The 26,173-nt window shown below is 43.3% G+C and overlaps 1 protein-coding gene across 2 annotated transcripts in view; it reads left to right on the forward strand.

Moving 5' to 3' along the window:
- PRICKLE2 (prickle planar cell polarity protein 2) overlaps window positions 1–21,958 on the forward strand; it is a 284,919-nt gene extending 262,961 nt beyond the window's left edge. For both annotated transcript variants that reach the window (XM_069736575.1, XM_069736576.1), the window contains one exon: window positions 17,499–21,958. In XM_069736575.1, coding sequence (XP_069592676.1) covers window positions 17,499–18,367 — 869 coding nt within the window. In that variant the 3' untranslated portion in view covers window positions 18,368–21,958. The remainder of the gene's footprint in view (window positions 1–17,498) is intronic.
- Window positions 21,959–26,173: the final 4,215 nt, after the last annotated feature.

Raw genomic sequence — 26,173 nt, forward strand, 5'->3', positions numbered from 1 at the left:
AGTACTTGACACAATGTGCTTGAATCAGACAAAGGTGGCATATTATTAATTTATCAATCTACCCAGTCCATTGTTATAAAAATTTGGGATTGAGGAAAATGTCACATTTGCGTGACGCTAAAAAGTGGGGCCCTGGAGTTGGAAACTGGTTGATCCTTGGCACCCCAGTTCGACACTGTACATGAGTATGTTAAAGCCTAAAGATTCCCCGTTCTCCCAGTTCTCACATGGATTAGAGCTTCAAAATGGTTTGTGTGTATTTTTCATTACCTCGGTGATTTTCTCATTGGAGAGGCGTTGGTTATTCATCGTGTCTGGAGCGAGCCCGATCCTATTATTTCTGAACTGTATTTTGGATCGCAGCTGCTGTACTCATTATTATCAGTAATGGTGGGGGGATTTTCTAGTGCGAGGAATACTCATGACATCGTGACATTGTGATTTTCACGCAAAAATCTTTTCGTTGATTTATTCTGCTGAGAATTGGCTGTGACGTCCGTGGACTTACAGTCTAGACTCTGCGAACACGCCGGCTACAGAGACTTGAGATTTATAGGCGATATGTCTTCTAATGCAAGACTGGATGATTTTTGGTCAAGGACTGTCCCACAAAGAAATACTAATTTAGATCCTACAAATTAAAACAATTTTGTTTTTTTAAATTGCATTTATAGAAAAAGAAAATAAAAAGTTCCTGGGTGTGGATATTGTTATATTCTGGTTCTGGCACCAACTGTTTTTATCTTAATTTTCTTATCATAAATATTCACCCATGAGGGACATCTTGTGTCTCTCCAATGGAGACCCGTCCGTTTCTACTGGCGGCCACAGACGGAAACGTCTGAGGAAGGTCTCCAGACCTTAAAGAAGTTGTCCATTACTTTTTGATTGATTGACCTAGCTGTAGGATAGGTCATCAATGTCTGATTGGCCAGGGTCCGATACCCCCACGATCAGCTGGCATCGGCGGTGGCCGCCAGCCAGGATTGCTCACTTGCGAAGCTAGCCGTGTTCTGGTAGTGGCCAATTATATTATGGTAAATTCCCACTTAAAACTTGATTGCTTGATTTAAAGTTGTTAAAAAAAAAACATTTTTAGTGTCCTAAATGGCAATATCATGATTTTTACGAGCTTGAGTCATTTTTGTTCAGTCCATAGAAGTTTAATGGAGCTGTCAAAATGACAAAAAAGATACCACCTTTGATAGCGGACCTTATACTTACGCCATTACAAAAAAAATTGAATTATTAACACCCACATGGAAATTCCCCTAAAATCCACTTTTCGCTCCCATTTTGTGGGTCAGATCTGTTGTGATAGGCAATTCAGGAACACAATGTACATAGCGATCAGAGCACACACAGTGATCTGACAACAACCCAAAATAACAGAACGAGCTCTGAGACGTGGGAACTCTGTAGACCGCAATTCCTAATCCTCTCCAAACACAACTAGAGGCAGCTGTGGATTGCGCCTAACGCTCCCTATGCAACTCGGCACAGCCTGAGAAACTAACTAGCCTGAAGATAGAAAAAATAAGCCTACCTTGCCTCAGAGAAATACCCCAAAGGAAAAGGCAGCCCCCCACATATAATGACTGTGAGTAAGATGAAAAGACAAACGTAGGGATGAAATAGATTCAGCAAAGTGAGGCCCGATATTCTAGACAGAACGAGGATAGGAAAGATAACTTTGCGGTCTACACAAAACCCTAAAGAAAACCACGCAAAGGGGGCAAAAAGACCCTCCGTACCGAACTAACGGCACGGAGGTACACCCCTTGCGTCCCAGAGCTTCCAGCAAAACAAATAGACAAGCTGGACAGAAAAAATAGCAACAAATAATAAAGAAGCACTTAGCTATGCAGAGCAGCAGGCCACAGGAATGATCCAGAGAAACACAAGTCCAACACTGGAACATTGACAGGAAGCATGAATCAAAGCATTAGGTGGAGTTAAGTAGAGAAGCAGCTAACGACCTCACCAGATCACCTGAGGGAGGAAACTCAGAAGCTGCAGTACCACTTTCCTCCACAAACGGAAGCTCCCAGAGAGAATCAGCCGAAGTACCACTTGTGACCACAGGAGTGAACTCTGCCACATAATTCACAACAGTACCCCCCCCTTGAGGAGGGGTCACCGAACCCTCACCAGAGCCCCCAGGCCGACCAGGATGAGCCACATGAAAGGCACGAACAAGATTGGGAGCATGGACATCAGAGGCAAAAACCCAGGAATTATCTTCCTGAGCATAACCCTTCCATTTAACCAGATACTGGAGTTTCCGTCTTGAAACACGAGAATCCAAAATCTTCTCCACAATATACTCCAACTCCCCCTCCACCAAAACCGGGGCAGGAGGGTCAACAGATGGAACCATAGGTGCCACGTATCTCCGCAACAATGACCTATGGAATACGTTATGTATGGAAAAAGAATCTGGGAGGGTCAGACGAAAAGACACAGGATTAAGAACCTCAGAAATCCTATACGGACCAATAAAACGAGGTTTAAACTTAGGAGAGGAAACCTTCATAGGAATATGACGAGAAGATAACCAAACCAGATCCCCAACACGAAGTCGGGGACCCACACGGCGTCTGCGATTAGCGAAAAGTTGAGCCTTCTCCTGGGACAAGGTCAAATTGTCCACTACCTGAGTCCAAATCTGCTGCAACCTGTCCACCACAGTATCCACACCAGGACAGTCCGAAGACTCAACCTGTCCTGAAGAGAAACGAGGATGGAACCCAGAATTGCAGAAAAACGGTGAAACCAGTGTAGCCGAGCTGGCCCGATTATTAACCCCTTCCCGACCTTTGACGCCACGTAGGCGTCATGAAAGTCGGTGCCATTCCGACCCATGACGCCTATGCGGCGTCATGGAAAGATCGCGTCCCTGCAGATCGGGTGAAAGGGTTAACTCCCATTTCACCCGATCTGCAGGGACAGGGGGAGTGGTAGTTTAGCCCAGGGGGGGTGGCTTCACCCCCTCGTGGCTACGATCGCTCTGATTGGCTGTTGAAAGTGAAACTGCCAATCAGAGCGATTTGTAATATTTCACCCATTATAACGGGTGAAATATTACAATCCAGCCATGGCCGATGCTGAAATATCATCGGCCATGGCTGGAAATACTAGTGTGCCCCCACCCCACCCCTCCGATCGCCCCCCCACCCCCCCGATCTGGCCGGTACACTGCTCCGGCTCCCCTCCGTCCAGTGCTCCGCTCCCCCCGTGCTCGTGTCCGCTCCCCCCGTGCTCCAATCACCCCCCCGTGCTCCAATCACCCCCCTGCACTCCGATCCACCCCCCCCGTGCTCCGTTCCACCCCCCCGTGCTCCATTCCAGCCCCCCCGTGCTCCGTTCCACGCCCCCCGCGCTCCGTTCCACCCCTCCCGCGCTCCGATTCCCCCCCCCGTGCTCCGATCCCCCCCCCGTGGTCCCCCCCCACCCTATCATACTTACCGATCCAGCCGTGGTCCCGTCCGTCTTCTCCCGGGCGCCGCCATCTTCCAAAATGGCGGGCGCATGCGCAGTGCGCCCGCCGAATCTGCCGGCCGGCAGATTCGTTCCAAAGTGCATTTTGATCACTGAGATAGATTATATCTCAGTGATCAAAATAAAAAAAATAATAAATGACCCCCCCCCCTTTGTCACCCCCCATAGGTAGGGACAATAAAAAAATAAAGAATTTTTTTTTTTCTACTAATGTTAGAATAGGGTTAGGGTTAGGGGTAGGGTTAGCGTTAGGGGTAGGGTTAGGGTTAAGGTTAGGGCTAGGGGTAGGGGTAGGGCTAGGGTTAGGGTTAGGGGTAGGGTTAGGGGTAGGGTTAGGAGTAGGGTTAGGGTTAGGGCTAGGGTTAGGGTTAGGAATGTGCACACGTATTCTGGTCCTCTGCGGATTTTTCCGCTGCGGATTTGATAAATCCGCAGTGCTAAACCGCTGCGGATTTATGGCGGATTTACCGCGTTTTTTTCTGCGCATTTCACTGCGGTTTTACAATTGCGATTTTCTATTGGAGCAGTTGTAAAACCGCTGCGGAATCCGCACAAAGAAGTGACATGCTGCGGAATGTTAACCGCTGCGTTTCCGTGCAGTTTTTCCGCAGCATGTGTACAGCGATTTTTGTTTCCCATAGGTTTACATTGAACTGTACACTCATGGGAAACTGCTGCGGATCCGCAGCGTGTGCACATACCTTTAGAATTAGGCTATGTGCACACGGTGCGGATTTGGCTGCGGATTCGCAGCAGTGTTCCATCAGGTTTACAGTACCATGTAAACATATGAAAAACCAAATCCGCTGTGCCCATGGTGCGGAAAATACCGCGCGGGAACGCTGCGTTGTATTTTCCGCAGCATGTCAATTCTTTGTGCGGATTCCGCAGCGTTTTACACCTGTTCCTCAATAGGAATCCGCAGGTGAAATCCGCACAAAAAACACTGGAAATCCGCGGAAAATTCGCAGGTAAAACACAGTGCCTTTTACCCGCAGATTTTTCAAAAATGGTGCGGAAATATCTCACACGAATCCGCAACGTGGGCACATAGCCTTAGGGTTAGGGTTGGAATTAGGGTTGTGGTTAGGGTTAGGGGTGTGTTGGGGTTAGTGTTGTGGTTAGGGGTGTGTTGGGGTTAGGGTTGTGATTAGGATTATGGCTACAGTTGGGATTAGGGTTAGGGGTGTGTTGGGGTTAGTGTTGGAGTTAGAATTGAGGGGTTACCACTGTTTAGGCACATCAGGGGTCTCCAAACGCAACATGGCGCCACCATTGATTCCAGCCAATCTCGTATTCAAAAAGTCAAATGGTGCTCCCTCACTTCCGAGCCCTGACGTGTGCCCAAACAGTGGTTTACCCCCACATATGGGGTACCAGCATACTCAGGACAAACTGCGCAACAATTACTGGGGTCCAATTTCTCCTGTTACCCTTGTGAATCTAAAAAAATGCTTTTTGAGGAAAGAAAAATGATTTTTTATTTTCACGGCTCTGCGTTGTAAACGTCTGTGAAGCACTTGGGGGTTCAAAGTGCTCACCACATATCTAGATAAGTTCCTTGGGGGGTCTAGTTTCTAAAATGGGGTCACTTGTGGGAGGTCTCTACTGTTTAGGCACACCAGGGGCTCTGCAAACGCAACGTGACACCCGCAGACCATTCCATCAAAGTCTGCATTTCAAAACGTCACTACTTCAATTCCAAGCCCCGGCATGTGCCCAAACAGTAGTTTACCCCCACATATGGGGTATCACCGTACTCAGGAGAAACTGGACAACAACTTTTGGGGTCAAATTTCTCCTGTTACCCTTGGGAAAATAAAAAATTCTGGGCTAAATAATTATTTTTGAGGAAAGAAAACGTATTTATTATTTTCACGGCTCTGCATTATAAACTTCTATGAAGCACTTGGGGGTTCAAAGTGCTCACCACACATCTAGATAAGTTCCTTTGGGGGTCTAGTTTCCAAAATGGGGTCACTTGTGGGGGGTTTCTACTGTTAAGCCACATCAGGGGCTCTGCAAACGCAACGTGACGCCCACAGAGCATTCCATCAAAGTCTGCATTTCAAAACGTCACTACTTCACTTCCGAGCCCCGGCATGTGCCCAAACAGTGATTTACCCCCACATATGGGGTATCAGCGTACTCAGGAGAAACTGGACAACAACTTTTGGGGTCAAATTTCTCCTGTTACCCTTGGGAAAATAAAAAATTGCAGGCTAAAAGATCATTTTTGAGAAAATAATTTTTTTTTTTATTTTCATGGCTCTGCGTTATAAACTTCTGTGAAGCACTTGGGGGTTCAAAGTCCTCACCACACATCTAGATTAGTTCCTTTGGGGGTCTAGTTTCCAAAATGGTGTCATTTCTGGGGGATCTCCAATGTTTAAGCACACAGGGGCTCTCCAAACGTGACATGGTGTCCGCTAATGATTGGAGCTAATTTTCCATTTAAAAAGCCAAATGGCGTGCCATCCCTTCCGAGCCCTGCCGTGCGCCCAAACAGTGGTTTACCCCCACATATGGGGTATCAGCGTACTCAGGACAAACTGGACAACAATATTTGGGGTCCAATTTCTCCCATTATCCTTGGCAAAATAGGAAATTCCAGGCTAAAAAATCATTTTTGAGGAAAGAAAAATTATTTTTTATTTTCATGGCTCTGCGTTATAAACTTCTGTGAAGCACCTGGGGGTTTAAAGTGCTCAATATGCATCTAGATAAGTTCCTTGGGGGGTCTAGTTTCCAAAATGGGGTCACTTGTGGGGGAGCTCCAATGTTTAGGCACACAGGGGGCTCTCCAAACGCGACATGGTGTCCGCTAACAATTGGAGCTAATTTTCCATTCAAAAAGTCAAATGGCGCGCCTTCCCTTCCGAGCCCTGCCGTGTGCCCAAACGGTGGTTTACCCCCACATATGAGGTATCGGCGTACTCGGGAGAAATTGCCCAACAAATTTTATGATCCATTTTATCCTACTGCCCATGTGAAAATGAAAAAATTGAGGCGAAAATAATTTTTTTGTGAAAAAAAAGTACTTTTTCATTTTTACAGATCAATTTGTGAAGCACCTGAGGGTTTAAAGTGCTCACTAGGCATCTAAATAAGTTCCTTGGGGGGTCTAGTTTCCAAAATGGGGTCACTTGTGGGGGAGCGCCAATGTTTAGGCACACAGGAGCTATCCAAACGCGACATGGTGTCCGCTAACGATGGAAATAATTTTTCATTCAAAAAGTCAAATGGCGCTCCTTCCCTTCCGAGCCTTACCATGTGCCCAAACAGTGGTTTACCCCCACATGTGAGGTATTGGTGTACTCAGGAGAAATTGCCGAACACATTTTAGGATCCATTTTATCCTGTTGCCCATGTGAAAATGAAAAAATTGAGGCTAAAAGAATTTTTTTGTGAAAAAAAAGTACTTTTTCATTTTTACGGATCAATTTGTGAAGCACCTGGGGGTTCAAAGTGCTCACTATGCATCTAGATAAGTTCCTTGGGGCGTCTAGTTTCCAAAATGGGGTCACTTGTGGGGGAGCTCCAATTTTTAGGCACACGGGGGCTCTCCAAACGTGACATGGTGTCTGCTAAAGAGTGGAGCCAATTTTTGATTCAAAAAGTCAAATGGCGCTCCTTCCCTTCCAAGCCCTACCGTGCGCCCAAACAGTGGTTTACCCCCACATATGAGGTATCAGCGTACTCAGGACAAATTGGACAACAACTTTCGTGGTTCAGTTTCTCCTTTTACCATTGGGAAAATAAAAAAATTGTTGCTGAAAGATAATTTTTGTGACTAAAAAGTTAAATGTTCATTTTTTCCTTCCATGTTGCTTCTGCTGCTGTGAAGCACCTGAAGGGTTAATAAACTTCTTGAATGTGGTTTTGAGTACCTTGAGGGGTGCAGTTTTTAGAATGGTGTCACTTTTGGGTATTTTCAGCCATATAGACCCCTCAAACTGACTTCAAATGTGAGGTGGTCCCTAAAAAAAATGGTTTTGTAAATTTCGTTGTAAAAATGACAAATCGCTGGTCAAATTTTAACCCTTATAACTTCCTAACAAAAAAAAATTTTGTTTCCAAAATTGTGCTGATGTAAAGTAAACATGTGGGAAATGTTATTTATTAACTATTTTGTGTCACATATCTCTCTGGTTTAACAGAATAAAAATTCAAAATGTGAAAATTGCGAAATTTTCAAAATTTTCGCCAAATTTCCGTGTTTATCACAAATAAATGCAGAATTTATTGCCCTAAATTTACCACTAACATGAAGCCCAATATGTCACGAAAAAACAATCTCAGAACCGCTAGGATCCGTTGAAGCGTTCCTGAGTTATTACCTCATAAAGGGACACTGGTCAGAATTGCAAAAAACGGCAAGGTCTTTAAGGTCAAAATAGGCTGGGTCTTGAAGGGGTTAAGGGCGAACTCAGCCAAAGGCAAAAAGGACACCCAGTCATCCTGATCAGCAGAAACAAAGCATCTCAGATATGTTTCCAAGGTCTGATTTGTTCGTTCGGTCTGGCCATTAGTCTGAGGATGGAAAGCCGAGGAAAAAGACAAGTCAATGCCCATCCTACCACAAAAGGCTCGCCAAAACCTCGAAACAAACTGGGAACCTCTGTCAGAAACAATATTCTCTGGAATGCCATGCAAACGAACCACATGCTGGAAGAACAAAGGCACCAAATCAGAGGAGGAAGGCAATTTAGACAAAGGTACCAGATGGAACATCTTAGAAAAGCGATCACAGACCACCGAAATGACTGACATCTTTTGAGAAACGGGAAGATCTGAAATAAAATCCATAGAGATATGTGTCCAAGGCCTCTTCGGGACCGGCAAGGGCAAAAGCAACCCACTGGCACGAGAACAGCAGGGCTTAGCCCGAGCACAAATCCCACAGGACTGCACAAAAGTACGCACATCCCGCGACAGAGACGGCCACCAAAAGGATCTAGCCACTAACTCTCTGGTACCAAAGATTCCAGGATGACCAGCCAACACCGAACAATGAAGTTCAGAGATAACTCTATTCGTCCACCTATCAGGGACAAACCGTTTCTCCGCTGGACAATGATCAGGTTTATTAGCCTGAAATTTTTGCAGCACCCGCCGCAAATCAGGGGAGATGGCAGACACAATTACTCCTTCCTTGAGGATACCCGCCGGCTCAGATAAACCCGGAGAGTCTGGCACAAAACTCCTAGACAGAGCATCCGCCTTCACATTTTTAGAGCCCGGAAGGTACGAAATCACAAAGTCAAAACGGGCAAAAAACAACGACCAACGAGCTTGTCTAGGATTCAAGCGCTTGGCAGACTTGAGATAAGTCAAGTTCTTATGATCAGTCAATACCACCACGCGATGCTTAGCTCCTACAAGCCAATGACGCCACTCCTCGAATGCCCACTTCATGGCCAGCAACTCTCGGTTGCCCACATCATAATTTCGCTCAGCAGGCGAAAACTTCCTGGAAAAGAAAGCGCATGGTTTCATCACTGAGCAATCAGAACCTCTCTGCGACAAAACAGCCCCTGCTCCAATCTCAGAAGCATCAACCTCGACCTGGAACGGAAGAGAAACATCTGGTTGACACAACACAGGGGCAGAAGAAAAACGACGCTTCAACTCTTGAAAAGCTTCCACAGCAGCAGAAGACCAATTGACCAAATCAGCACCCTTCTTGGTCAAATCGGTCAATGGTTTAGCAATACTAGAGAAATTGCAGATGAAGCGACGATAAAAATTAGCAAAGCCCAGGAACTTTTGCAGACTTTTCAGAGATGCCGGCTGAGTCCAATCATGGATGGCCTGGACCTTAACAGGATCCATCTCGATAGTAGAAGGGGAAAAGATGAACCCCAAAAATGAAACCTTCTGCACACCAAAGAGACACTTTGATCCCTTCACAAACAAAGAATTAGCACGCAGGACCTGAAAAACCGTTCTGACCTGCTTCACATGAGACTCCCAATCATCCGAGAAGATCAAAATGTCATCCAAGTACGCAATCAGGAATTTATCCAGGTACTCTCGGAAGATGTCATGCATAAAGGACTGAAATACTGATGGAGCATTGGCAAGTCCGAACGGCATCACTAGATACTCAAAATGACCCTCGGGCGTATTAAATGCAGTTTTCCATTCATCGCCTTGCTTAATTCGCACCAGATTATACGCACCACGAAGATCTATCTTTGTGAACCAACTAGCCCCCTTAATCCGAGCAAACAGGTCAGATAACAATGGCAAGGGGTACTGAAATTTAACCGTGATCTTATTAAGAAGGCGGTAATCTATACAAGGTCTCAGCGAACCATCCTTCTTGGCTACAAAAAAGAACCCTGCTCCTAATGGCGACGATGACGGGCGAATATGCCCCTTCTCCAGGGATTCCTTCACATAACTGCGCATAGCGGTGTGCTCAGGTACGGATAAATTAAACAATCGACCTTTTGGGAATTTACTACCAGGAATCAAATTGATAGCACAATCACAATCCCTATGCGGAGGTAGGGTATCGGACTTGGGCTCATCAAATACATCCCGGTAATCAGACAAGAACTCTGGGACCTCAGAAGGGGTGGATGACGAAATTGACAGAAATGGAACATCACCATGTACCCCCTGACAACCCCAGCTGGACACCGACATGGATTTCCAATCTAATACTGGATTATGGACTTGTAGCCATGGCAACCCCAACACGACCACATCATGCAGATTATGCAACACCAGAAAGCGAATATCCTCCTGATGTGCAGGAGCCATGCACATGGTCAGCTGGGTCCAGTACTGAGGCTTATTCTTGGCCAAAGGTGTAGCATCAATTCCTCTTAATGGAATAGGACACTGCAAGGGCTCCAAGAAAAACCCACAACGCTTAGCATAATCCAAGTTCATCAAATTCAGGGCAGCGCCCGAATCCACAAACGCCATGACAGAATATGATGACAAAGAGCATATCAAGGTAACGGACAGAAGAAATTTTGACTGTACTGTACCAATGACGGCAGACCTAGCGAACCGCTTAGAGCGCTTAGGACAATCAGAAATGGCATGAGTGGAATCACCACAGTAGAAACACAGACCATTCAGACGTCTGTGTTCATGCCGTTCAACTCTGGACAAAGTTCTATCGCACTGCATAGGCTTAGGTTTAATCTCAGGTAATACCGCCAAATGGTGCACAGCTTTACGCTCACGCAAGCGTCGACCGATCTGAATGGCCAAAGACATAAATTCATTCAGACCAGCAGGCATAGGAAATCCCACCATGACATCTTTAAGGGCTTCAGAGAGACCCTTTCTGAAAATCGCTGCGAGCGCAGCTTCATTCCATTGAGTGAGTACAGACCACTTTCTAAATTTCTGACAGTATACCTCTATCTCATCCTGACCCTGACACAAAGCCAGCAAATTTTTCTCTGCCTGATCCACTGAATTAGGCTCATCGTACAGCAATCCGAGCGCCAGGAAAAACGCATCAATATTACCCAATGCAGGATCTCCCGGCGCAAGGGAAAATGCCCAGTCTTGAGGGTCCCCACGCAAAAAAGAAATAATAATTCTCACTTGTTGAGCTGGGTCACCAGAGGAGTGAGGTTTCAAGGCCAAAAACAGCTTGCAATTATTTTTGAAATTCATAAGCTTGACTCTATCACCAAAAAACAAATCAGGAATAGGAATTTTAGGTTCTAACATAGGCTTCTGAACCACCAAATCTTGAATCTTTTGTACATTTATAACGAGATTATCCATTGAAGAGCACAGACCCTGAATATCCATGTCCACACCTGTGTCCTGAACCACCCAAATGTCTAGGGGAAAAAAAAAGACAAAACACAGTGCAAAGGAAAAAAAATGGTCTCAGAACTTCTTTTTTCCCTCTATTGAGAAACATTAGTACTTTTGGCTTCCTGTACTGTTGTGATAGGCAATTCAGGAACACAATGTACATAGCGATCAGAGCACACACAGTGATCTGACAACAACCCAAAATAACAGAACGAGCTCTGAGACGTGGGAACTCTGTAGACCGCAATTCCTAATCCTCTCCAAACACAACTAGAGGCAGCTGTGGATTGCGCCTAACGCTCCCTATGCAACTCGGCACAGCCTGAGAAACTAACTAGCCTGAAGATAGAAAAAATAAGCCTACCTTGCCTCAGAGAAATACCCCAAAGGAAAAGGCAGCCCCCCACATATAATGACTGTGAGTAAGATGAAAAGACAAACGTAGGGATGAAATAGATTCAGCAAAGTGAGGCCCGATATTCTAGACAGAACGAGGATAGGAAAGATAACTTTGCGGTCTACACAAAACCCTAAAGAAAACCACGCAAAGGGGGCAAAAAGACCCTCCGTACCGAACTAACGGCACGGAGGTACACCCCTTGCGTCCCAGAGCTTCCAGCAAAACAAATAGACAAGCTGGACAGAAAAAATAGCAACAAATAATAAAGAAGCACTTAGCTATGCAGAGCAGCAGGCCACAGGAATGATCCAGAGAAACACAAGTCCAACACTGGAACATTGACAGGAAGCATGAATCAAAGCATTAGGTGGAGTTAAGTAGAGAAGCAGCTAACGACCTCACCAGATCACCTGAGGGAGGAAACTCAGAAGCTGCAGTACCACTTTCCTCCACAAACGGAAGCTCCCAGAGAGAATCAGCCGAAGTACCACTTGTGACCACAGGAGTGAACTCTGCCACAGAATTACAACACAGATCGTGGAATTATTTTAGCGGAATCGGGACTGTAATGCATGGAGTTATACACGTCATTCCTTCAAGCCTTCAGCATTCGTTGAAGGGCTATGACCAACAATTTGGGTGAGGGCCCATTTCCTTTTTTTAAATGGAACTTCCAATTTATTTTTTGGGGGAAGAGGAGGGAAGGAAACTGTGAATATGAAGGGTTTAAAGCCTAAGGACAATCGATCAGGACACTATGCCACCACTGTTACACTGTCGACTTGGCCTTGTCTTCTTGGCCTTATCCAAAATGTTACCGCATGTTCTACCAATGTTACTTTGATTAGAATTCCCTTGCAATCTAAGCAGTGAATGTGACCTGCCGGGCGGATTGCAGGGTTTTTCGGAAATCATTTGTCTTGCTGAGCTGTATTTTCCACTTTGAGATGCTGCTGTTTAATGCCAACTTTTCACCTAATAAATAATGACTTCTGCGAGTACCTGGCGCTGCTCGCTATTACCGGGAGGAGAAATAGATTGCGCTCATTGTTCACCCTGGAATCTCTTAGCCGCTTCAGTGGGTGAAGACTGGAAACAAAACTCTTAGGAATTTGAGAACATTTCTTAGTAATGGACAGGTATGTAGGGTGGACGGCGTAACGAGTTGTCGGAAACAACGCAAGACTTCTCATATAGGGTCAAATAAAGGGTTCGCCAGAACTTAAGAATAGGGCCAATTCTCCTCTACATGTACAGCGCCAGAACATTGTAATAAACTTTAGACATTAATTTGGCCAAAACGGACATTTGTTAGAGCCACTCGTCCTTTTTGTGGTGGGTCCATGTCCTGCCCTTTTAAATGGTAATTCTCTCGAGATCATAAATGGTTAATATGGCAAAGTGCTTGTACATACAAGGAAGATTGAAAATTTATGCAATTTACAATAAATAATAGTTTAATTTACTGTATATAGCGCCAACATATACCGTAACACTTAACAATTTAGCAGGAACATATACAGATATTATAATTCATTCATCCAGTGCAGGAGGAGTGAAGTCCCTGCTCCAAACAAGTTACTTGTTATTGAAAATTCTTTTTTTTTCTCAAGAATGGAGGGATTTTTAATTTTGTCTCCTATGCAATGACAGGGTATTGTGCTCCACAACTGATCAAATCCTGCTGATCGGCGGTGGTGCTGGTTGTCACACCCCCAACGATCCAATATTCATTACTTATCCTAAGGATAAGCCATTAATATAAAAGTACTGGAAAAGTACTTTAACTTGCTTATTGCTGACAGTCACCACTAGAGGGAGCTTCAGAGCTGACTGCATACTGTTTTATTATGAATGTCAGTGTAAGATCTGTATACAATAAGCTTCCAGGCTCCCTATGGTGGTGGCTGCAGGCGGCCAACATGGTATGCTTTATAGGGAACCTGTCATGTCCAATAATGCTGTTAACCTGCAGATATAGAGTTAATCTGCAGGTTTATACCTTTAGGAAGGTGCTCAGCCGCTGTACTGAAAGTGCGGCTCATGGAAGAAAATGAACTGTACTTCTCCTGGAAAAAATCCCAAGCTTGTAACTTTCCAGCTTTCATTACGTAACAGAAAAGATGTTTCTTATTAAGTCAGGAGTAGAAGCCCCAGCTTTGTGCAACAGCAAAATCCTGGGCCATTTTTTAAGCAGTTTTTTCGGGTCCTGGTTGCGTACCATGATCACGCCTTACTGAACCCTTTATCCCGTCCTTCTGCACGGGCTTCAGGCGTCTGCGATAACTCAAACTGATGCCTAAAATTGCGGCCAAATGACATCAGGAATATTACTTGAAATCCGAATTGTTATGATTTAATTAGGAATGCGGCCATTATCTCCGACTGATTGCTGTAATACTTTTCTTCGTGAGTCGGTTAAACACGGGTCCCCAGATAATAACAAACACGCCACATCCTGATTGGGAAGCGCAGACCAACACTAAATTACCTAAAACAGTTATGTTAGTAATTAAGGTGCAGTAATTGTTCAGTTAATGACGATTTTGGCTGGCGGGGTTCTGCGGGATTTACATAATTGACAGGTTCTTCATAAACTCCGTGCTCGGAGTTGGCAAATAGCACGAGACGTCATTTCTCTATTCCTGCTACGGCTTTACCAAAAGGTAATCTCGGATTTAACTATGGAGGGAGATGAGATTTCTTAGGGTGTTCTTGAATTTTCAATAGTAGTATGTCAGCACAAAATGAATGTTCAAACCAAGCTTGGGGCTCCTTTGCCATGGCTGAGCAGTTAAGTGCACCTTCCCACTTGCTGTACTGGTCTTGCACCTCTATCTACACCCTTTTCTTCCTTGATTGACTGCACTGAAGAGGGCAGAGATGAATGGAAAACCAGTAGGTGGGAAGGTGCTGAGGGTGCACTTAGTGCCCGTGCTTGGTTTGAACAGTCAGTTTCTGCTGACAGTCCCCCTAAACAGCTATTTTCTGCCCCTGGATCGGCTTTCTAATCCGCGGCTCTTAAGATGGTCATAGAGGAAATACTGCCCCTTGTATCTGCACAGGCGCTGCACACTTTTTTTACTGTCAGTACTGGTGTTGGGATGATCGCTTAAGGCGAGATCTTAACGATTCCAAGGATTTCTTTGAGGAAGTTGCTCCAGGATGCAGACGCCATCTTGCCACACCACATCTGAACTAGCTTATGTAAGGTTAATAATTGATTTCATTAGCCATTCTCTCCTTCACACTGGCACAGAAAATCAGGCACACAGTCACACGGTTAAGTCACATGACTGTTCCCAACTTAAAAATGAGATCACCTCCAAGTTGATCCAGGGACCCAAGGAGACCTTGAAAGTATTGCCTGTGTCAAAACATGGCCCTTTAAGTCATTTTTGAAAATGAATCAGAAAATGTCACAACGCCTTTAAGGTCAGGATCCCGTCTGTCGTAGACTCTCCTTTTAAGCAATTAGTTCATGTCTTATGCAATATGCTCTATACAATCTATGTTTTGATATTGGGCTCCTCGAAGATCGGCTGCTGAGATCTCGATCGATCAGGTGTAAATTGTGAGGCAGCACCATTTCCCTTCAGCGACACCACAGGTGGAAAAAAGAATTACACAATGCCCATTTAAATCAATGGCTGGATATGAAAGGCAAGGACATGTTGGGTCCTCCAGAGGGGGAGATGCTCTTTACAGTTGGTCTCTGCTGGGGCTTGTAAATGGGGATCCTGAGAATTCGGTTTAGTGATGCATAGACGATATCAATTTTGTTATCGATCGCATTGATCGAGTTGTTTTTGGCTTTTTAACCAGGAACTGTTAGTGTTGTAAAAAATAAATAAATAAGGACTGGAATATACAGAGAAATTTCCATTAATTGGACCTAGTATGGAGTGATTATCAAATTTCCAAATTGTTAGACTGCTGAAAATATAGAATACTACAGAAAACTCCAGGGAAGCGGCAAATTAAAGGGCTGTGTGCTAGATATTGGGATAGATCATCAATATCAAATTGGTGGAGGTCCGATCCCCCACACACCCATTAGTGGCGGGGTACAGAGCGAAGGACCATCACTCCGTACATTGTTTAGCGGCTGCTTTGAATAGGAGCTGAGAAGCCACATTCGAGATCAGGTAAGATTACCTCCCGGATTTATGGACGTCTTATTGGGGTGGAGGAAAAATCAACCTAAAAGCCCCCTTTATTAGTCAGAGCGTCTCTCCGGAGAGGTATGCGGCCTAGTAATCGGAGTATAATTAACTAGCATGATGGAAAATCACACCGCGAAGCAAGAAGTCAAAGAATTGTTTGGTACCAATTTATAGCTTTACATGGTCCTATGGGAGGAAAAATAATGCCGACACCTCTAGCCGACGTTTACTGAAATGTGTGGGCTAATGTGATTGACATATATGCTGCATGGTGAAACGATACGCCCCGGGGAGAGGAGACTGCTCACTGCCGAGAGGATGTAGCTCCCCGCTCAGATGGTTGTACTGCACATTCCTTCGTTAATGACTTTCGGGAAGCAATCACAGGGTCCTGTATAGTTTGGTGTTTATTTTCCATTATAAAGTACTTTAGATTGCACTGTGGGTCCTCGCTTTGTAATGAAATGTTTTTTATTGTGCTCAGGAAGAAACATCTGTATAGTGTCTGTCGTAACCTTGCCACTCTCTTCCTGCTACAACTGTGATCTCCACATTGTGGATTTTCTCTCATTATTAAGTCTGGGCATGACGTCATTTGGTCTCCTAATCACAAATTTACTAATTGTTACGCTACAAGTGTGCGGGATACATTTTTACACACTTGTACTTCCTTTCGAAAAGTAGCTCAGCTTCTGTCTAGAAGCTGTTCTTAAATATTTTAAAAAGTAGGCCCCTTTAAGACCTGCATATTAGACCAACATGGGTCGAACCCCTCTACTATTGACGGGCTTGGCCAGCAGTCTAATGTGTATGGGGGGCCTCCCAACTCTTCCCTGGCAAATCATGATGGGGGGGGGAGAGGAGTATGTCCAATTTTGGACTGATGATCCTATTGTTGCTGTCGATAGCTGTTAGCTGAACTATTGGCCGAACCATAGTTTGGCTGACGGCGGTCTATTAGTTTCTGTTGAGTCAAACTGTGTAAGTTAATATTTCTTTTGTCTCACAATCCTTACCCAGTTACTATGTCGGCCATCTTGCCCAGCCGTACTGGTTGACCAAAACTAGCATTCTTGTGGTTCTGCCACCTCGGACCAAAAGATTCGACATGCTGAAACCCTACATGTTCGATCCCTCTTTGCTCCATCGGAATTTCATATTCTTACTCATTAGATTGTCTTATGATCTGGCCAAAGAGTTCAACAAATTTTTTTGCTTGGTCTGATCATCTAAGATTGCACCACTTATTCAGAGAACTTGGCCTCCTGTTGACCCAGTTTAGGCAAAATAGAGTATAATTTCTGACTACGTTGGCTGAAATATATTGGGTATTGTTTTTGCTGTATGGAATAGCATTGCAGACTGTGTATATTTTTACAATGAGAACCTATTTAAGACACAGAGGCATCCGCTAAAGATAGAATTCTCCCGACGTGTACCTCTTATGGACATTACAAAATGCAAAATTAACAGATCACCACCAGAACTTTGGGGTGGAAGGTCGCTTGACCCACTCTTAAAGATCACCACAAAATGTGATTGCCACTTACAAAAATATATATAGAAAACATAATTTTTGTTGAAAAGTATTGATGCAAATTTCTACTAATGATTGTCCTTCTTTATTAAAGGTGCATCCATGGATGGAGGCCCTAAACGTCAGGAGCATCTCTCTCGGTTTTCAATGCCAGATTTGAGCAAAGACTCTGGAATGAACGTTTCAGAAAAATTGAGCAACATGGGAACGCTTAACTCTTCTTCTCAATTCCGAAGTGTAGAATCTGTGCGTAGTCTTCTCTCTGCACAACAGTATCAAGATATGGCCCACAATCTTGGTGATCTAGCCAAACCTGTCAAATACCGGGATCTGGCTTCCCATGGGAGAATGCACCAGTCATTTCAGTTTGATGATGGTATGAATGACATGACTGGCCAGGGTAGTGTGAAGATAACACCCATGAGTGAAAGGACAAGGAGGAGAACCCAATCACGAGATAACGATCAACATTATCGTCATCATAGGCAAAGGAAGTCCAGGCGATCTCGTTCTGACAATGCTCTCCACCTGGCTACAGAACAGTGTAGTAAGATGAAAGATAAACCACTTTTGAGAGCCAGAGAGGACTATGAACGATTAATGCAACAAAGAGGAGGACGTGATCAGATGGATCAAGTTGCCAGAAGAGAAATGTACAACCGGTATCAAAGGACTGCTTCCGATCTTGCTTTACAGAACCACCTCTGTGAACGCTGGGGGGCACAATTAAATGAATACGATTGGTGCTCCACGTGTTCTTCTTCTTCAGAGTCAGACAATGAAGGATATTTCCTAGGAGAACCAATCCCACAGCCTACCCGCCTGAGATACGTCACCAGTGAAGATCTTATCCATCAGTATGGTCAATGCTCTGCCGGCATACCCAAGTCTTCCACTTTGGGTGGACGAGGACAACTACATAGCAGGAAAAGGAGGAAGAGCAAAAATTGTATCATTTCCTAGTGTTGACCCATAAAACCACATCTCTACTATGTAAATTATATAATCCAGTGGGCCGGTCCACTATTTGAACCATATTGTTTTATAGCAACAGTAAGTGAAGACCTTGTACAAACCTTCCCCTGCTCAGACCTTGTCCTTGAGTATGAACGACCTAAGACTGATTGATGAGATGGGTTTGGTAAAATAGTCATGATTGTAGATATAGTGAATATTGGGTTTTATTGCACATTTCACTTTATTTCCTCAATAGTTCAGTCCGCCAAAAATAATTAAAAAAAAAAATACTGCCTTGCTTTTGTTCCATCTAGAGCGTAAACTCTACTTTTGAATGTATGCCGTACCCAGATGTACAGTATGCTGCTTGACCCCCCATCCTCGTACTACAAACTACGTGCTTTTTTTTTTTTGTTTTTTGGAGCACTAGTATTATTTTCAAGTCTTTTAATGATGAGATAAGGCTAAACTTTTAAGTTATTTAAGCACTCATTGTAAATGGAATGTAAATGAAAGTTCTGATAAACTATTTTTGTATTTTGTAATATCAAATGAGTCTCTATGTTTTAGAAATATGGATATATTGGACCTGCATGCCGAGCTCATAAATGGAGAAAAAAAAATTCTGGTTGGCTTAAACTTTTCCAAACGGTGTAATTTATACTTTGGGATGTAATTTTCAGATTTCAGTGGTGAAGCAATAGTACAAATGTAAAAAAAAAAAACTTTCTCCATCCGGAACGAAAAAGTTGTGTTTGGCAGGTATGAGTTTAGCACCTTACAGAAATTATTTTACTTTTTTCTTTAGAAATAATAATTAAAAAAAAATATATATATATATGTATCTATAGATATATGCATACATTTATGCAACAAGTTGACTTCAGGCAACATTATGTAGTAGTTAAGAAATAATTTACCAAAGTTTAAGCACATTCTTATTCTGATGTGGGAATCAAGTCGAAATTTTTTATTTTTTATTTTTTACTATGACCCCCCACTGGTTAACAGAATCTTCCAAGGTAGCTATGAGTGTCCAAAAATATTAGTATGTTATACAGTAATTCTGTAAATGGTCCGGTATTAGACCAATGTACAAAAATCTCAATATCACAAAACTGAATCCAGTATTTTTGAATTTTTTTTGTCATTTTAACCACTAAAAAGTCATAATTTCTTCATAACCGTAATTTAGCATCTAATTTCAGGACATAAATTAGTCTCTAAGGATTCAGGTAATCTGGCTTTTGACAATCTAATCGGTAAGCAATAAGCTTCCAGAACGACCAGGTATTTTTTTTGCAAGTCACAAGTCTTATTTTAAGAGTCAAAGATTTCATCTCTTCAATGTTGGCGACCACCCATCATCGATTCGAGAGGTGGTCAACGCCACTCGTCCCTTACTATGTCACATCCTTTTCTTACCAGTTTATGTATAACTTAGTAATAACTCCTCCCAAAATGTTCGAAACTAGATGAATTGGGACAGGGGGAAGTGAATCCTGTTTCAATATTTTATTGCACACAACCCAAAAGTTTCAAAATTTTTAACAATCTTAAAAGACATTTCCACCGTCAAGAGGCCTCTGCAGTTTGACTTGGTGTCAAAAAAAGAAATGGAAAGTTATTGTGATAGTCCAAAAAATCATCTAGTAAATGTTAATTTTCAAACTTTTAAAATTTTTGGGAAAAATAGGTAATTTCACTGCCTGCAGTAATTAGTAAGTGATCACTTTGTAGATATGTGATGACTTGTTTTTCACCAGACAACCCTTAAGTTCAAGATGCCTATTCCATCTATTGCTCATTACCACGTGAAAAAAAAAGCTTCTAATTTTAGGCGGAGTTATCATTAGGGCAAAGCTAATATGTCACTTCCCAAAATCCATATATCTCTTCGGTAAACTTATGTCTTCTTTATATCACCAGAGGTGTCACAATTGCAGCAGAACCTCATGATTTATTCCTTGTTACTCTTTCTAAATCTAGGTATTATCTATTACATTATGGCCCAATTTGACAAATCCAAGGTATCCAATGTGCCTAAAAATTTGATGCCAAGTTTTAACTTTTTTTTTAATTGTTTTCTACCGATAGAATTTTTTTTTCATTGCTTGACTATGGAAATGACTTTTAAAATCTATAATAATTTAAGAAAAATTTTCTAGTAGTAGCTTGAAAAAAAGTTTTTTTTTTAAAAAAAGACATGCTTTAAAGGGTTATTCCCCCCACACCCTAAAAAAAAAAAGTTATCCCCTATTTAGGATCGAGGATATCTTGCTGATCACTGGGACCCCCCTGCAACCGCGAGATTAAGTCTATGGATTCCTGATTACAAGACTTTGCAACCCTGACCTGAATTTACAAAGAGCAAAAAATGTACCAGCTCATTGGGTGTAGATAGGCTTACTTGAAGGCATGGGTCATGTTCTTGAATGCAGCAGAAGTGCACATGCTCGACCTTCACTCTAAAGCCTATGGGACTGCCAAGTAAAACATGATTTCCGACAGTCCTATAGACAATGAATGGAGAGAAGGTTGAGCATGCGCATGCCTGCTCCATTCTGGATAGGTATGTAGAGCCTTGTTTTCGGGGATTCATGATCTTGATCTCAGGATAGCTGATGGTCCCAGCAGTCAGACTCCAACAATCAGCACGTTATACCCTATATGGGAATAACTTCTTTTTAAATACACTTTAGCCCCTATTCTGAAAGATCTTGTTCTGCACACATCTACTCATAATCTTCATTCTAAAATTGGGTCAAACTTGACCATTCCCACATAAATATTGCCTATTGACCATGTCATTATTTCATCCAACCAATTTTTTTCATACACCAGTATAAACCTTTTTTGAGTTGGTGTATGATTTTGGCTGATCAGGATGGATATGGAAAGCAACAATCACGGATACTTTGAGCTTCTGCAACAACTGTGAACATGACACAAGTTGACCTCCACAGTAGAACATCAAACTCTCATGGTGGCCCTAGTCTCGAAAAGTCAAGAAACAACTGCTGGCCAAGTTAACGTGCCCCATCCTTCATAAACTCATTCCTAAGGCTTGTATTTCTCCTGAGCTCCAGCTTCTTACTCAGTAGATACTTGGAGGTGGCTCGTTAACATGAGTCCTACCTCTAATTACAATGACCATGCTGGAACCAAATCCCTGATCTAGAGTTTCATGACATGATGATGTACAGTAGTTCTTAGATAGTTGAATTTCAAGTAGATGTTAAAAACTTAACTTGCAAATGGTGCCGTTCTGTTTTATCAGCATCAAATCGTGAATTGTTCTATGCTCTGTGACTTGAGATATTTAACCTGCTTTCATTTTTAATGTAAGAGTGAAAGGAAATGGTCATTGCTGCTTTTTCTCCATGGGGTCTTCCCTTGCCTCCTCATCCAGAGGACAGGGCTGAACTACAGAACAAGTATCGGAAGTAGTTTGTGCGTAGTTGTACCTGGACACGCGCGTTTCGCTTTTTTTATGCTTTGAACTGCATATCTTGTGCTATCTGCAGGGTGTTCAACATCATTTTGCTGTTCAAATTTTAAATATTAAAACATATTCATTGTCCTTGATAAAAACCAGACATGGTGTGCGGTGTCATTTTTCTTTGCATTTTTGTGGGGTGGGGAATAATTTTATTTAATTTATGTTTAGGGAATAAGGGACAGGATGTGACTGTAACTAATTAGATGTAGTCATCATGCACACAGCAATATCACAGACCTATATAGTTTGGATGCATAACATGGTAACATATAAACCATAACTTTTTGTGCCTCCAATTTTATACAACGGCATACAGAGATGTTTTTTTTCATGGATTCCAAAAAGAATGCATGTGTGACAATAGTCGCTACTCACGAATAAGCCATGAGGCTGAGTAGTCAAGAGGTCCAAAGTCAAAAGCCAGGAGGGTACGTCATAGTGGGGTGAGACAAAGGTGTAGTCAGGAAACGGTCCAAGATCAGAATTTTAAGAAGGTAGCGGATCACGACAAAAGGGCTAAGCAAGTGCCAGGTCAAAGGCAAATCCAAGGTCAAGCAACAAAGCTCAGAATACAAGACTAGGAGCACAGTGCACACACATACCTCTTGATCAAAGCTACAATTGGCAGTAATATAGGCAGAGAGTTGGCTAAGTAGCCAGATAATTACTCTGAACAGGAGACACATGGATGAAGTCCCGGCACACTCCGGTCCAGATTGGATGTTTAAACTGTCACTCCAGACACCGACATCTCAGCACACCCCAGCATTCGATTGCACTGCTAAGCTGTCCACCATACTGACAGCTTAGATACACTGATAGGTGGAATCGCGACAGTACCATCTCTTCTAGGGAGGAGCAAGGACCCCCAGGTTTCACTGGAAACCCAAAATGGAAGACCTTCACCAGACAATCAGCCTTCACAGACTGAGCAGGAACCCAAAAGCCTAGCACTAGCTTTCTGTGTACTGTGACCCCCTGGATAGCTACTCAAAACGGAATTATGAAACTCCCGCAAGGGACGCAATGTTAGGTACACCGGCACAGATAGTTTGAAACCTGGAGTAGCGGAAGGAGCCAACAGCTGGGCTTTATGGATTTCCTCTTCCAACTCTGAGGATGCCACAGAAACCATAATACCGTGAGAGAGGATGGAGGTTCTGGAGGAGAAGCTGAATAAAGGATGCATGACAACCTTCACATTCTTGGACTCCTTCCTGAACATGATAAAAAATTGGAATCTAGAAAAAAATAAGGACCATTTTTGGGTCCTTATTTTTCAAGGCCTGTCTTGGGGTTAACCGTTTAGTTGATTCAATATAAGCTACAATTTTATGATCTGTCACCACAGTGACCTTATGAATAAGTCCCTCCAAAAAATATCTCCATTCTTCAAAAGCTAGTTTGACAGTGAGCAGATTGCGATTCCAAACATCATAATTTCTCTCAGTGAACGAAAATTTACTAGAGAAAAATGCACATGTCTGCAAGTTGTTCAAAGTTTTGGAACCTTGAGATAATACAGCCCCTACCCCGAGCTCTGAGGCATCCACCTCCACAATGAACAGTTTCTGGAGATCTAGTTGGATTAAAATAGGAATGGGCATTAAACACGCTTTCAATTTATTAAAGGCCCCAATGGCATCCAACAACCAAACCTCAAGATCCGACAACTTACATGTGAGATCAGTAATAGGCTTAATGATCTGCAAAAAAAAAACTAATAAACTTTCTATAGTAATTGGAAAATCCTCAAAAAAGTTGCAATGCTTAAAGGTCACAAGGTTGAACCCAAACAAATTTGGCCTGTACCTTCCCAGGTTTCCATCTTAAACCTTCCAGTCGATACAATGAACCGTGTACATACCGTATATGTAAGGGATAAGTGGAAGTGGGTATGTATCTTTAACAGTAAATTTGGTTAACTCACGGAAATTGAGGTAAGAGCGGAGACCCCATCTTTCTTTTTAACAAAGAAGAACCCAACATCTACAGGTGAGGAGGAAGGATGGATATGACCCTTCTGTAAACTTTCATCTACATATTCTTTCATGGCGATACATTCAGAACCCGATAAATTATACAGGCAAGCTTTAGGTAATTTGGCATTAGGGACAAGATTAATATTGCAGTCATAAGGATGATGGATGGGAAGTTAATATGTACATCTCTCTACATCTCCGAAGTCTTTCAGGTTCCCCCAGAAGACCCTCTAGACTTACGAAGCAAATTTGTACAGAACTAAGGCATCTTATGACAGTAGGAACTCCATTTAACAATATCCTACAGTCAGAAATCAATAACTGGATTATGGATTTGCAGCCATGGAAACCCCAACACCAACCCCGCAGGCAAATTATCCAAAACATAGCAGTAGATGGTGCCAGGGCGAAGTGTTCCCACCTTAAGTGTGAATTCCACTTTTACCAGCTGGACAAGGTTTTGGAGTAAAGCTGCCTTGTCAATGGCAACAATTTGAATGGGTCCTTTCAATATAACTGTCCCTAATCTTAATCTCAGGACCAGTGGTGAATCGATTAAGTTGGCAGCAGGCTCACAATCAATGAAAGATACTGCTGATAATGACTGGTTTTGGAAAAGTAGTTCAACGTTAAGCAGTACTTTTTTATGAGTAGTAAAGGGTACCTGGAAGTCTGGGTGACCTCGACAATCACCCAGTCTTGGGTGTTTTCCCAACTGCTAGCTTGATGGCGTATCGAGCAGTTCTTGAGAAAATGTCCGGGGTGACCACAGTATAGGCAGAGTCCAAGATCGCGCTGACGTCTTCTCTTAGAAGTTGGCGCTGCCAGCTCTCAGAACGTTATCAGTTCTATCTCAGGTAGGTGGACAGATTAGAGGAAAATAACTGAAAATTCCTGTTGGTTATCACGCCTTTCCCCAATCCTGCGATCCATCCAAATGGCCTGAATTATGGGTTTCCCCAAAGAACAAGGTTGAGTATGCAGAGCCAAGGGGTCCTTAAGTGTGTCCGAAAGGCCTTGGTGAAACTGACACCTGAGAGCTGCATCGTCGCACAGAACTTCAGTGGATCTTTGCCTCCACGGCCTGGATTCTGCCAGGTTCATCAAAGATTAACCCTAAGACACCAAAAAAATGTCAACAGATGACCATTCTGGGGCTTGAGGTGACAAAAAAAATGCCAAAGTCTGTGGACCCTCTCACAGTATGGACATAATTATTCCCACCCGCAAGGACTCATTCCCTAATGACCGGAGTCGCAAGGTAAAAAACAGCCTATAGCTCTCCCTTAATACCCTAAACAGGTCTTTCTCCCCTGAAAATTTGTGAGGAAGAGCCATTACTGGTTTGGGAGAAACCAACTGCACATACAAATATACTGACAGCCACTGCCATCAGTACAGCGCTAAGGGAAGTTTTCATCTAACAAATTTTCTGACCCTACAACTGATATTGCGACGAATCAAGACTCTGGTATTCCTTAGTCAGATTCTGAAACATCTCCGTCAGATTCGCCACCTGGTCACTGAGCGTGTGAGCATGATCCATACTGGCGAAAAAGACAAACGTATGAGTCAATTGTATTGTGATGCTAGCTACTCACGTATAAGCTATGAGGCTGGGTAGTTGTCATGCTCACGCCCTGACTGGTGGGCGTGAGCTCGGGGGTTTGTGGTCCCACTGTGCCACAAACCAGACTACCCTGGAAGGGGAGTGACTATGACAGCTGCTTGGGTTTTCACTGGAGCCTCTGATGGTGAGGTCAGGCTTGTGCAGCAGGCAGCTGCCAGGTGCTACTCCAGGGTGGTGTCTGGCTGTGGCTGCTGATCCCACTTGGGAGACAGGAACACCAGGATTGGTGCGGGCATCAGGCAGGGCTAGCAGATGAGCACGGATGAGATTCAGACGAGTAGGCTGGCACGGCTGAGACACAGAGCTGGTAGAGACACGGCAGAGGATACTGGGCTGGCAGGAACACGGCAGAGAACACAGGGCTGGCTAGGACAGTAGTACCACAGGACTGGAAGGCATGGCAAGACTGGCAGGAACACTGGATTGGAAGGCACGGCAGAGAACACAGGACTGATTGATGTGGTGTATGAAGGAACAGGTAGGGACCTGTTCAAATAGAAGAGAAAATCCAGCTTCCAGAAATATCCAATTTATTAAAGTTAAAATCCAAGGTCCAAAAAAAGAACTTAGTGTTCGAAACGCGTAGCATTCTGCTATCTTCTCTCCTGTGAACCATGTTTTTGGACCTTGGATTTTAACTTTAATAAATTGGATATTTCTGGAAGCTGGATTTTCTCTTCTATTTGTTCCACTGTTTC

Source organism: Ranitomeya imitator, chromosome 8 (assembly GCF_032444005.1).
Source record: "Ranitomeya imitator isolate aRanImi1 chromosome 8, aRanImi1.pri, whole genome shotgun sequence".
Classification (NCBI taxonomy): Eukaryota; Metazoa; Chordata; class Amphibia; order Anura; family Dendrobatidae; genus Ranitomeya; species Ranitomeya imitator.